Raw genomic sequence first — 14,916 nt, forward strand, 5'->3', positions numbered from 1 at the left:
GACAACAGTAAGAAATGGAAAGACAAAAAAATAACAAAATTTAAAAAAAGGAAATGGATTCCATGCTCATGGATTGGAAGAACAAATATTGTTAAAATGTCTATACTATGCAAAGCAGTCTACAAATTCAATGCAATCCCCCTCAAAACAGCAACGGAATTTTTCACAAAACTAGAACAAACAATCTTAACGTTGTTTTTTTTTTAATTTTTTTAATGTTTTATTTTTGAGACAGAGAGAGACAGAGCATGAATGGGGGAGGGTCAGAGAGAGAGGGAGACACAGAATCCGAAGCAGGCTCCAGGCTCCAAGCTGTCAGCACAGAGCCCGACGCGGGGCTCGAACTCACGGACAATGAGATCATGACCTGAGCCGAAGTCGGATGTTTAACCGACTGAGCCACACAGGCGCCCCAACAATCTTACAGTTTGTATGGAATCACAATAGACCCCGAATAGCCAAAGAAATCTTGAAAAAGAAAAAACTAGAGGGATCACAGTTCCAGACTTCAAGCTATATTATAAAACAGGTAGTTATCAAAACAGTATGGTACTGTCAAAAAATAGACACATAGGTCAATGGAACAGAAAAGAAAATCCAGAAATAAACTCACAAGCATATGGTCAATTAATCTTAGAAAAAGGAGGAAAGAATATACAATGGGGAAAAAAATAATCTCTTCAACAAAATGGTGCTGGGAAAACTGGAGAACTACATGCAAAAAAAAAAAAAAAAAAAGAAACTGGACCACTTCTTTATATTGTACACAAAAATAAATTCAAAATGGATTAAAGATCTAAAGACCTGAAATCCTAAAATCCTATAAGACAACATAGGCAGTAATTTCTGACATTGGTCATGTCAGCGTTTTTCTAGATATATCTCATGAGGCAAGGGAAGCAAAAGCAAAAATGAACTACTGGATTTACAGCAAAATAAAAGGCTTCTGCACAGTGAAGGAAGCAATCAACAAAACTGAAAGACAACCTATTGAATGAGAGAATATATTTGTAAATGACATATCCAATAAAGGGTTAGTATCCAAAATATATAAAGAACTTTTATAAGCTCAACATGCAAAACACAAATAATCCAATTGAAAAATGGGCGGAAGACATGAACAGACAGGTCTCCAAAGATGACATGCAGGATGGCCAGCAGACACATGGAATGATGCTCAACATCACTAATCATCAGGGAAATACAAATCAAAAGCACAGAGAGATACCACTTCACACTTGTCAGAATGCCTAAAATCAAAAATACAAGAAATAGCAAATGTTGGTGAGGATGTGGAGAAAAAGGAACCCTTGGGCACTGTTGATGGGAATGCAAACTAGTGCAGTTTGGAAAATAGTTCCTCAAAAAGTTATAAATAGAACTACCCTATGATCCAGTAATTGCATTACTAAGTATTTACCCAAAAATATAAAAATACTAATTCAAAGGGATAAATGCACCCCTGTGTTTATTGCAGTATTATTTATAGTAGCCAACGTGTGGAAGCACTCCAAGAGTCCACAGATATATGAATGGATAAGGAACAAGTGGTATAGGGGTCCCTGGATGGCTCAGTCGATTAAGCAGCCAGTACTTGATTTTGGCTCAGATCCTGATGTCATGGTTGTGAGATCGAGCCCTGCATTGGGCTCTGCAGTGAGTGTGGAGCCTGCTTAGGATTCTCCTTCTCCCTCTCTCTCTGCCCCTCCCCTACTCACTGTCTCTCCCTCTCTCTCTCAAAATAAATAAACTTTAATTTTTTTTTATTTTAAAAAAAGAACAAATGGCATACACACACGCATACACACTGGAGAATTATTCAGCCATAAAAAATAGACTGAAATCTTGCTATTTGCAACAACATGGATAGAGCTAAACAGTATAATGCTAAATGAAATGTCAGTCAGAGAAAGACAAATTCCGTATGATTTCATTCATATGTAGAATTTAAGAAACATGACCAGAGGAAAAAGAGAGAGACACAAATCAAGAGACAGACTCTTAATTGTAGAGAACAAACTAATGATTACCAGAGGGGAGGGTGTAAGGGAGGAGTGAAGTAGGTGATAAGGATTAAAGAATAAATACACTTAGAGTGCACTGAGTAACGCATAGAGTTGTTGAACTACTGTGCACTTGAGACTAAAATAACACTACATGTTAACTATATTGGAATTAAAATTAAAAACAATATAAAAAAGAGAAATAGTGTCAATTGTTAGCAAATTTTTGCTACTTGAGTGCGGTGATACAAATATTTTGATGATTGTGTAAATGTAAAAGTTATGTTTCTATTTTTCTTTAAAACATTTGAATTTTGGATGAATAAATAGTGCATGTATTCATTTTGAATGTTTCAAAATGAATAAACCCCATTTATTTTAAAAAAATAAAAAAGAGAAATAGGCATCTTCATAAAAACAGTTGCTCATACCAGCTAGAATCTATTTCTGGTTAAGAATTTTCTTCTTTCACAAACTAATTTAAGCATTAAAAAATGCCTCTTTTCTGGTTTCCTCACTCTTCACTAATCTCTCTTAAAGGAAGAGATCAAGTTATTTCATATGCCACTGCCCTGTTTGTTAATCTGTGCATCAGTAGTTAGCTACTGGGCACTTGGGTGGCTCAGGTGGTTAAGCATCTAACTCTTGATATCTGCTCAGGCTGTGATCTCCTGAGACTGGCCCCTGCCATCAGGCTCTGTGCTGAGCATAGAATCCACTTGGGATTATCTCTCTTCTCTCTCTCTCTCTCTCTCTCTCTCTTTCTCTGCCCCTCCCCCACTGACACATGCACGCTCTGTTTTCTGCTCTCAAAGTAAACAAATAAACATTAATATAATATAATATTATATTATATTATATTATATTATATTATATTATATTATATAAATATATATTATTATATATAATATTATATATATATATATATATACATAGGGGCTAATTACCTACTATTTTGACTCCCTTGCTTTTGTGGTCTTACTTATTGTTTCATCCTTTTGTATATGGTACGCCCTGCCCAACACACTGGGACATTTCAAAGGGTTTCTGTTTTGTTAGTTCTTTTACTTTCTGTAACTACATCCAGATTCTAAAGATAAATGGATTGTCATTTATTTTTCCAAATGAACTGAATATCTAAGGTAGCATTCGATTTCCTATTTAATTAAACTTCAGTCTACTTCTTACTCAGCTTTTTCCTCAAGGTGTGACTCTTCCTTTACAATTAATACAATGCCTAGAGTTAATAACTACAGTTAATTTTAGAAAAAAACTTTTTTAGAAGAGTTATTTCCCACCATTTTTAAAAACTTTTTTAAATGTTTGTTTATTTTTGAGAGAAAGACAGAACTTGAGTGGGGGAGGGGCAGAGAGAGGGGGAGGCCAACAATCCTAAGCAGGCCCCAGGCTCCAAACTGTCAGCACAGCTTGGACATGGGGCTTGAACACGAATTACTAGATCATGACCTGAGATGAAGTAGGGCGCTTAACAGACTGAGTCACCCAGGCGCCCCTCCTACCAATCATTTTAAAGTACAAATTTTTTTTTTTTTTTTAAAGGAGACAGTGTTTCCTTTGGAATGTGTTTAAAGCATTAACAATATTGTGCTATGTTACTTGATTAAGCTTTCCTCTGGGTGAACTTAAAGTGCATCCATGAAAATAAACTTCAAAGTTACAGAATTCATATTCTTTGTGGAACTTAAAAATTATAATTAAGAGTAAATATGCCTCCTTGTTGGGATGAACACTGGGTGTTGTATGTAAGCCAATTTGACAATAAATTATATTCATTAAAAAAAGAGTAAGTCTGCTCAATATTTTTTTTTACTTAAATTTTTGGAGTGGATTAAGGTTCACACAAAGTTGAGGGGAAGAAGGTACAGAGATTGCCCATACATGCCCTGGCCTCACACATGCACAGCCTCCCCCATTATCAACATCCTTCACCACAGTAGTATATTACAATTGATGTACCTATATGACACATAATAATCACCCAGATTCCATTGTTTACAGTACAGGTTACTCTTAGTGGTGTACATTCTGTGGGTTTGCAAAATGTATGACAAGTATCCATCATTATGGTTTCATACAGAACATTTTCACTGCCATAAAAATTCTCTGTGCTCTGCCTATTCATTTCTTCCCCCTCCCAACTCTGTCAACTGTCGATGTTGTTAATGTCCTCATAGTTTTTGCCTTTCCTAGAGTGTCATGTTGGAGTCATATAATATGTAGTCTGTTTAGATTGGGCTTCTTTTGCTTAGTCATGTGCATTTAATGTCTTTCCATATCTTTTCATGGCTTGATAGCTCACTTCTTTTTTAGCTCTGAATAATATTTGATTGTCTGGATGTACCTCAATTTATCCATTCACCATTGAAGATCTTGGTTGCTTTCAAGTTTTGGCAGTCATGAATAAAGCTGCTATAAACATCAGTGTGCTGGTTTTGGGTGGACACAGTTTTTAACTCATTTAGCTAAATACCAAAGAACACAATTACTGGATAATATGGTAAGAGTATGTTTAGTTCTATAAGAAACCACCAAACAGTTTTCCAAAATAAATATATAAAAATAAAACTTTGCGGTGATCATAACCTTATAGTTAAGGATTATATATCATAGGAGATCACAATAAGCCATTTATAGTTAAGAGGAAAATGTCTTAGGAGAATTTCTAAACCCCATTTTTTAAATCACCTACTGGTACAGTTTCATTATAACAAATAGATACAGCTTAAATAGGGTATTTATGCAACCCCGCTAAAATTCTTTGTTCTTTGCATCTCTGTAATAATTCATTTATACATATTCTTGAAGTTTCTCTTTATTTAAAAAAAAGGAGTATTAGTTCTTTGTCTTCTGAAAAGCATTTATATCAACAGTTAAAATATTTTTTCACTATGTATGTAAGTATGATGTATGTATCTATCTAGAGATAGATCATCTCCACATTGTTAAATTGCCTGGTGCTTATTTTTTTAATGTTTATTTATTTTTGAGAGGTGGGGGAAGGGGCAGATAGAGAGGGAGAGAGAGGATGCAAAGAGGGCTTTGGGCTGACAGCAGCGAGCCTCATGTGGAGCACAGATGTGGGGCTCGAATTCATTAACCATAAGATCATGACCTGAACCAAAGTTGGATGCTCAACCAACTGAGCCACCCAGGCATCCCACGTGGTGCTTATTTAAAGTTGACGTGGCTGAGTAGGTATTGGTTTAAAAAAAGAGTCTAAGGGTTTTATTTGACCAAATGATAATTATGAATGACCATTTATTGAAGATTCTATCAAGTATATTTTTTAATCAGTTGGGAGGTAAGATTTAACATCTTTGTTAGGATCTGAGTTTCTAAAAGTCTCATTTATTGGCACCTCGGTTCAAAAATAAGATTAGGAAAAAAAACAAAAAAACACAAATAAGATTAGGATTAGTGGCAAAATTATCTAGGCAGACAAGGTTTTAAAGGTTTTAGCAGGTGATAGTATAGATAGAAAGAGGGTCAAAGTGGGGAGGAGCTGTATATCATCTGAAAAGAAGGATGTTCTAAATTTCAGCCAGAAAGTGACTGAAACTTATTGAAAGTTATACTGCCTTTGAGTAAAGAAAACATTAGATTTGATATAAAATGCTCACAGATTTATTTGTTTATTTATGTATTTATTTGCTTTTTATTATGTGAATTCTCATTACCACTATAGCAGCATATAATGGATCCAAATTCAACTGTGTCTTTTAGGCTAATTCAGGAAGAAAAAGAATCTACAGAGTTACGTGCTGAAGAAATTGAGAATAGGGTGGCTAGTGTGAGCCTGGAAGGCCTGAATTTAGCAAGGGTCCACCCAGGTACCTCTATCACTGCCTCGGTTACAGCTTCTTCGCTGGCCAGTTCATCTCCCCCCAGTGGACACTCAACGCCAAAGCTCACCCCGCGAAGCCCTGCCAGGGAAATGGATCGGATGGGAGTCATGACACTGGTATGATGATGTGCACAGAGAACATTTGACCCCATTAAGACTCATGTGCATTAGCTGATTCATATTGGGTGTTTGTTCTAAGGACTTTCTGTGTGTTTTATTGTTTTTCTTTTTTTCGCAACAACCATATGTGGTAGGTGCAACTACTAATCCCATTATGAGTGGAGGAAATGTAGCCTACAAAGATGTAATTTTTCAAGTCACATAATAAGGAAATAGAAGAGCAGCGATCTAAATGTCACATCAGAAATCTGAGTGACGGAAACCATTAAGTAAATGTTTCCTTATGATATCTTGGTGAGGTAGTTGGGAGTGAGTATTTTACTTTTAACACAATAAATAACAGAAAATACTGGTTCTAATTACTCCAATATAACAACCTAAAATGTTAAATTTTTATAATATAAATAATATAACTTTAATTAAAAGAACCACCAAAACCAATAGCAACAATTTCCCAATTTTGTTTTAGAATTTCATGTCAACATTTTTACCCTTCTTTATTCTTTAATCCTTTGTTTCATTTATTTTTGTTTAGAATTAAAAGTCGGAAACCTAAATTATTAAGAATTAAAAGTTGGAAACCTAAATTATTAGTAGGTGCTCTGAACATAACAGAGAAAAGCAAAGTGCCCTTCGCTAAAAATAAGGTAGAAAAACCTCTGGAAAAAAAAATGATAGGAATGACTACTGAATACTGTGATGTTTTACTTCCTATCATAACATCTGCATGTCAGAGGACACCATTTCAATAGAAAGCAGAAGTAACAGGCGTTTGAGAGCATGAGTAAATTGCCCACGTTTAACACAGTAAATGGAGCTGTATGTCTTTCACATTTGCTGACGCAAAAGCATATACTATTCTGTCCATTTATTTTTTTCTGTGATTACCTAGAACTATGTTTAAATGACAATAATTAAGATTTAAACATTCTAAACTATTTATGGAGGTAAAATTCTGGTTTTGTAATGAATATTAAAACTATACTATTAAAAAAAATTCCAATTAAACACAAATTTGGGGGTAGAAATAAATTTAAAAAAAATAGATAAAATAATAGCTTAGAGACTGTAAAACTAGCACAAATATAACAAATAGAGAGTAAATTAATGTTACCACAGAAGAAGATGAAGTGTATATAGTGTTTCTGCATATGTTCAGAAAGCTGTGAAGCTACTATAAAAAGTGTCACAATATCTGTATCTGTGTATGTATGTGTGTAAAGTATCTGAACAAAAAATTTTAATTTTCTAAATAGCACCTTTAAATAAATATGTTGCAAAAATGTGTACTGTACCTAATATATATATCTATGTGTATATATATAATACACATAGACATATATATGTATATTTCATGCTCTTACGTCTAGGGAAAACTAACACATTTTTTTAATTTTTACTTTTATAAAATTTATTATGCATAAATATCTTTTTTCTTTAATTTTACAATTGTGAATTGAAACAAAACTGGTGTGGCAGAATTTTTCATATTCAGACTCTTTGCAATTATGGACTTCAACGCAAAAAGTCAATATAAAAGAGAAATGGCAATATTTTTAAAAAAGGAAACATTTACCTTCTTAAGCCATTGAGTCCTCTATTCTGCGCTCATTTCCAGACTTGATATTAAAAATATTCTTAAAATAGACATCATAGACAATGCCCGTTCAGAACAAAGGACAGTAATCAGAACTGACCCCACCTAGACACAGCACAAACTTTTTAGTCAATGTACTAAGATATAATAACCCAATGTACTGAGCTACATTATGATGTGGTGATTTTAGAAATCTAGGAACCATCAATTTGAATTTATTAACTAGATACGATACTATCTTTGGCTTAGTTTCTGTTTATATTTGTTACATATATTTAGCTTTTAAAGTATGTTCATAAACATTAGTATCCTAATCCTTGATAGTGTTAATATTTTTATAATAGCAAAATAACATATTTATAATAATTTAGACATTTATATATATATATATATGAAAAAGATGCCACTGCTTTCATGAATTTTCTTTAGCAGTTAGTCATAAATAAATCAATAGTAAATGAACATTATTATACTATAATTACAGTACTTAAAAAATATTTAAAGCATTTCTTGAGGGTAAAAAAGTACTTAAAATGTCCCATATCTGACTCAGAAAAACAATAAATGAAATTCAGGGAGTCTTTATCACCTAATAAAACTTCGTCATTAAATTCATCACTGTTATAGTGAAAGGCAGGTAGATTTTCTTTTACCTGTAGAAAATATGAGGGAGGGCATAATTTGGGGAAATATAATCCATGTTTGAATATTCAGAGGAAAATGAAAAATTTGGGAGACAGAAAAGCAGAGATTGAAAAGACATTGTTTTCATTTGTATTGTATGTGTGTATATGTTTTACAAAGATTGTTATTTTTCCTGATTATAAAATGTACTTTATTTACTTTTTACCTCACCACAAATCCATAAGCATAAGGAACATCCTGCCAATATTTAGTAAGAATATTGTGTGGAGTAAATCAACCCATTTTCCAGGAACAAAAATATATAAATGTAAATATAACTATAATGGAATAAAATTGTTTTACTTACATAAGAAAAATTAACAAAGATACTAAGTAAGCAAGATTCATCTGAAATCATAAAGAATTAACTTTAAAAAAATTATGTAATTTTGTAACATTGTAACGTTGACAAGAAAACAGCAGCCCTAAAAACATATTTTATTGAGGCCAGAGCTCTTAGCATTTGGGAATGGGAGACTAGTTAGGAAGCCAGGAAGTTTGAGATAGCTCAGGAGCAGTATGCCTGTCCAAGGGTGGACCAAGGTTCTGCATAGATAAGGCAAGAGGGAATGCTTACAAACTCCATACATGTGCGTTGGATCTTTGTTTATGGATAATCTCTTTCATTCCCATTTATATTTTGGGGAGAAGATAAGTCCCATATTTATTTCTCACTAGCTCACTACATGTGCTTCATATTCCCCAGGGTTCCATGTCTCAGATCCCATGCATGTATGCTTGACTCCATCATGTAAACCTGTCCCCCCCACCCCACCATTCCGTCTAAGAAGTTCCCTCTCTGAAGTCACTTTCAGGAGGAGTCCTCTTATAATGGGTAAAGACATTTATTTAGAAAACAATGGAATGAAAAAACAAGACAGTCAAGTTATAGAATACTATTAAAACTTGTAACATGGTCAAATGATACTCATTAATTCTGTTTTATGTTGCTTTTATTACTGCCAATCACAGCCAAGTGATCTAAGGAAACATCGGAGAAAGGTAATGTAAATATCTTTTGTGTGATTACTAGTTGAATATTGTTTTTTTTCTGTGAAAGTTTTAAAATTGCATTCCCTTTATTTGAAGCATTTTATTAACATAAACAGAAATATTAAAAGTATTTAAGCATTATCGAATTGTTTAAATATGATTATAAGAGCAAATGCCTCAAAATAAAATTGTTTATGTTTTCTAGAGTAATGATTAGATTATGTAGCCTACATATCCTAGAATTAGATTATTTATTGTCAGTGCTAGAAGAATGCTGCTTACTTTTAAATGTAGTTTTACTATTATTCATGGATGTGAGACCAACAGATCAGGAGACTACTGTCAATGAAAAGATACCTTGTTACTCACCCTTCCCTTTGCAAAGGCAAAAGCACCTGAGTAGGTCCTGAGGCAAAAAGAACTAGGACAAAGGATGGGTAGGAGTTTTATTGTAGTTTCTGTTGGAAAGGCAAGGCAGGGTGAGCAGGCTTAAGATTGGCCTGTTTTAATCATTTCTGTGGGCTCTGGGTATAGGGGCTGTCTCTAGTTGTCTGATTCCTGGCCTGGCATGATTAAGGCAGAGGAATATTGCCTCCTGGAGTATTACAAGAGCCAGATCAAGAATATGATTTGGGATACTGGTCTAGATAGATTGATGTACACATGGAAGTCATACTCCAGGGAAGTAGTTTGCAATCTCTAGGAATTAGCTAGTCCTGGGAGGTGCATTCTGTCCTGGGTCAGCATGGTGCCAGACGCCAGAGCATCAAGAATATAGAAATTACAAAAATATAATTAATCTTCTCCTTTCTTGTTTAATGTGACATCAAAAAATACATATTGGAAATGAGAAACAAAATTGACTCCAGTCCTGATTCACAAAATGACATCTTCTTAGATAATTGATAACAGCAGAATTCAGACTCATGGGATATCAGATGGGAAAGATTTCAAAGGTTGAACCTACTCTCCAGAGCGTAAATCTATTTTTCAGCATCATCAAGATGTGGTAGGGGGCACCTGGGTGGCTCAGTTGGTTAAGCGTCCAACTTCCACTCAGGTCATGATCTCACTGTCTATGAGTTTGAGCCTCACATCAGGCTCTGTGCTGACAGCTCAGAGCCTGGAGCCTGCTTAGGATTCTGTGTCTCCTCTCTCTCTCTGCCCCTCCCCTGTTCATGCTCTGTCTCTCCCTCTCAAAAATGAATAAACTTAAAAACAAAAAAGATGTGGTAGTCAGATTATGCCCACTTCTAAAACTATAAAAGTATTTTTTTCTTTGTTTTTTTTTCAACGTTTATTTATTTTTTGGGGGACAGAGAGAGACAAAGCATGAATGGGGGAGGGGCAGAGAGAGAGGGAGACACAGAATTGGAAACAGGCTTCAGGCTCTGAGCCATCAGCCCAGAGCCTGAAGCGGGGCTCGAACTCACGGACCGCGAGATCGTGATCTGGCTGAAGTCGGATGCTTAACCGACTGCGCCACCCAGGCGCCCCTCTTTGTTTCTTTTTTAAATTAAGGGAATCTATATTAACTTGTGTGGCATAGATTGATGGAATTTCTTTTCCGGAGTTATCATCTATCTTCCTATAGCATCTTCTCCTTGATACTAACACTGGGTTCTCAACTATCAAATTTACCATCATAATATTCTTATTGTTTGTCTTTGACTTTCTTTGCCACTGAAAAGAATTATACTGGGAATATAGAAAGATATCTGAGTAGATGATGGATATAAAAGAAGTTTAGTGGATATAAGAAAAAAAGTCACAAAGGAAGGTTCCATACAGAAATGCAGGCTCAGGGAATTCATAGGATGAAGAAATAGTTGATAAGAAAGGTAGGTCATGGAAAGAAGGCCACAAACTAAAAATTGTTGTTTATCAGGTTAAGGAGTTACAAGTGTGATTCCATTTACCCTTGAAACGAACACATTAAGGTAAGTATTATTAGTTTCCATTTTATTGATGAGGAAATTGAATCTTAGAGCAGGTAAATAATGAGCATGTGTCATTCAGCAAATAAGAGAAACCAGAATTCAAATCCATCTCTGATTCCAAATCCTTTCTCCTCTATTTTATTTATATAGTGTTAACTCTAAGCATTATTCAGAGGAAGAGTGTCTATGATGTTTTTAAGAGCTGATATTTGGAAAGTTTGCATAGTTTGACTGGCAGAATAGAAAGAGAAAGGCATTTTAGGAGGTGTTTCAGGAAAAAAAAAGTAATGGAAGCAGAAAGGTCAGGCTTGGCAGAAATAATCACAGAAAACAATTATGGCTAGATCATGGAACTGTGAAGACATAAATACATATCAGGAAGAGTTTAGAAACACACTTTATGAATTGAGACGAGATGTGAGTTTAGAAAGAGTTTTCTGTAGGATTAACATCATGCTGAAAGTAGTTCTTGAAAAAGATTCTTCTGGTGGCCCTTTGCTAGTTGAAATGAAGAGAGGAAATCCTATATAGATGCCTACTTAAATCGTTAAAAGGAATCAAGGATTGGATGACAAGAGCCCAGACAAACAACTTCATTCAGTTTCTTCAATGCATGAAGTCTTTATCATGTATCATATAGAAACACATTTATGCATAATAGCCTAACATAGAAACAAAGCAAGACATTATGTAGACATAAGATGAGAACACAGCTTTAACTTTTTTGCTATAGCCATATTTCTCTTTGTCATTAGAACTTCCAGAGCCATATCTATTAGCTATGCTTTCCACAATCTTTCTATGTATAGGTATTTTAATGCAGTGATGCCATGAAAAGAAATGCAAGATTGTTGCAAAAAATATCTCTTCACAGTCAACTTTACCATTGAATAGTCTTTACTGTAATGCGGTTTTATATGTCTATCTCTGACAAAATTTATGGTATCTTGAATTGTTCTGGACTCTGAACTAAATTGTTTCTTTTTCTTAATGTTTATTTTTTTCTGAGAGAGAGAGAGAGAGAGAGAGAGAGAGAGAGAGAGAGAGAGGCAGAGTATGAGGGGTGGGGGTAGGGGGCAGAGACAGAAGGGGACACAATCTGAAGCAGGCTTCAGGCTCTGAGCTCTCAGCTTAGAGCCCAACATGGGGCTCAAACTCACAAACCACGAGATAATGAGCTGAGCTGAAGTCAGATGCGTAACCAATTGACTGAGCCGAAGTTGGATGCTTCAGCCACTCAGGTGCTCCTGAACTAAATTCTTTAAGGAAAGCCCTTCCATCCATCTTCTGGTTTCTGTATGCCTTTGTCTGTGTTCCCATGGGAGATAGTGAAATGAAACTGTTTGCAAGAATTATGTTCTTACCTTTTATAATCTTTACTTAAAAAGATTTTTTTTCTAATAAGCTACAACTCATTTTTTAAACATCTGGACCACATTTCATTTGCCTGCGTTAATAATACACTTTATCTGATAAAGTTGTAGTTTTGCCATCTTCTCTTCTCATTTCAAAAAATCTCCTATTTAAAGGGGGCCTGGGTGGTCAGTCGGTTAAGCATCCAACTTTGGCTCAGGTCATGATCTCATGCTTTATGTGTTTGATCCTCATGTCAGGCTCTGTGCTGACAGCTCAGAGCCTGGGGTGTGCTTTGGATTTTGTGTCTCCTTCTCTCTCTGCCCCTCTCCCACTTGTGCACTGTGTCTCACAAATAAATATTAAAAAAATCTCCTACTTAAAAGATTTCCATGTTATGATAACCTGACTACGCATACCTTCTTAATGAATTAACTCAAATATGTACCCAGTAACTTTTTCGTAAGCCTTTACTTTCTGATATGTTGAAACGGAGTCCGTGATAGCTTTTTCATAGTTCCTGGATATTGATCTATGGTGCTTATTCACTCTTAAATAATGTTTTTTATGAAATGTGTCCAGGTTATATATTAAACTGGAATACCTTCACTTTTAAAACAGTTATTAAACTCACATGCTTCAGTAATAAGAATTTATATGTCTAAGACCTATATGCCCCAAGTTTTTTGTTTTGTGTTTGTATTAGAATTACTCAAATAGTTTTGCTGATGACTCTCCATTTCTGTCAATTTCATTTGAAATCTAGAAAGAATTCATCTGAATGAATTGTTTTCATTTCTAGATTGCAGTGGTGGAAGAAGATGGTCGGGAGGATAAAGCAACTATAAAATGTGAAACTTCTCCTCCCCCTACCCCTAGAGCCATCAGGATGACTCACACCCTTCCCTCCTCCTACCACAATGATGCCCGAAGGTATGATTCTCTCAGCTCACTTCACGGTTTGCATGCTCTCCTTCTGAAAATATTCTTTCTTTAAGTGCTGTCAAATAGACTGCTTAAAAATTTATATGAGAAATTTGGTTTGAGCTAGAACTCTCCATTAGAGTATTGCCCTCCTCCCTCTCCCCTCTCCTCTTGTGAAAAAAAAAATGCATTCTGAGATCAAATTTTTAGTTTTAAAATTAACTATGTATTTGTGGTCTTATTACTAGCCAATATTGATGAGATTATCTCTTCTATATTTAGTAGATATTTAGTATTAAAATGAAGTCAGGCTAATGGAAAGACTCACTAGGAAGAATAGCAAAAAACTTAACAGACTCTAGGACAAAACTATAAATTTGGCTTAGGCTTAGGTGTAAAAGTAAGGTCTGGGGATGCCTGGGTGTTCAGTTGGTTGAGCATCTGACTCTTGATTTCAGCTCAGGTCATGATCTCACGGTGGTGAGACAGGGCTCGGCACTGAGCATGGAGCCTGCTTGGGATTCTCTCTCTCCCTTTCTCTGCTCCTCCCCCCCCCCCCCACCAATAACTAAAACATTTTTAAAAAAGTAATTAAGTTCTGAAAAGTCCATAATTGAAATTCATTTATCTTTAGCAAACAGGTATGTATACTACCCCCCAGGGTCTGGTGCTGACAGCTATAACAGCTAATAAGCAGAAAGTTCTTAGAGGGGGAAAAAGCGTATCTGCCAAAATGTTAAAAGAAGAAGTAAGGGGAAATACCCTATTTGTTGTAGCAACTCATCCTGTGGTGCTTTCCATCTGCCTACAAAATTGCAAGCAGATCGCTATAATAAGTAGCATAAACAAATCTAAGCATGCAATTCACATCTTAAATATATATGCTTTTACAGTCTTATCAATTGCATCATCTCAAGACACATCATTGATATGGCTGTGCATAATGGCTTAGTATTAACACTTTAAGTAAGAACTTATCTTCTAAATAGTATGAGTTTTACAACAAATATGCTTTAAAACAGAAGTTCTGTGCTGGCAGACATTTGCTCCTTTCTGTTTTGTTTATGTTTAATTTCTAATGTGAGTATAAAACCCCAGTTACTCCAGCTTCAAACTATCTGCTTTCATCCTCCAAGAAAAGAATCACTCCTGTTTTACCATGTGAAAAGCTATTGGTTTGGAGTTTAGAGAATGTCAACTCATTAAAGAGGATGAATAAGTAAAGTTAAGTAATTCATCATGGTGTTGTCAAATGGACAGCTGTAGAATAGATAGCAATGTATCTGTTGTACGTCTCCTATTAATACTATGTCAGTTACATTGACCAGGAATGGAGTCTAGAGCAACTTCTTGGAAATCATTTCAGTTTATCATGTACCTGAAAGAATACCTGAGAACTGTAAGAAAAAACAAAATGATCACTAGAGCATATGAGTA

At 35.0% G+C, this 14,916-nt stretch overlaps 1 protein-coding gene across 20 annotated transcripts in view; it reads left to right on the plus strand.

The window, feature by feature from the left end:
* The window catches only part of PPFIA2 (PPFI scaffold protein A2), a 478,162-nt gene that overhangs the window by 391,094 nt on the left and 72,152 nt on the right, over positions 1 to 14,916 (plus strand). For all 20 annotated transcript variants that reach the window (XM_040491314.1, XM_040491316.1, XM_040491319.1 and 17 more), the window contains 3 exons: positions 5,748 to 5,985; positions 9,242 to 9,271; positions 13,358 to 13,488. In XM_040491314.1, the coding sequence (XP_040347248.1) occupies positions 5,748 to 5,985; positions 9,242 to 9,271; positions 13,358 to 13,488 (399 nt within the window). The remainder of the gene's footprint in view (positions 1 to 5,747; positions 5,986 to 9,241; positions 9,272 to 13,357; positions 13,489 to 14,916) is intronic.

Source organism: Herpailurus yagouaroundi, unplaced genomic scaffold (assembly GCF_014898765.1).
Source record: "Herpailurus yagouaroundi ecotype Mexico unplaced genomic scaffold, PumYag 182, whole genome shotgun sequence".
Lineage (NCBI taxonomy): Eukaryota > Metazoa > Chordata > Mammalia > Carnivora > Felidae > Herpailurus > Herpailurus yagouaroundi.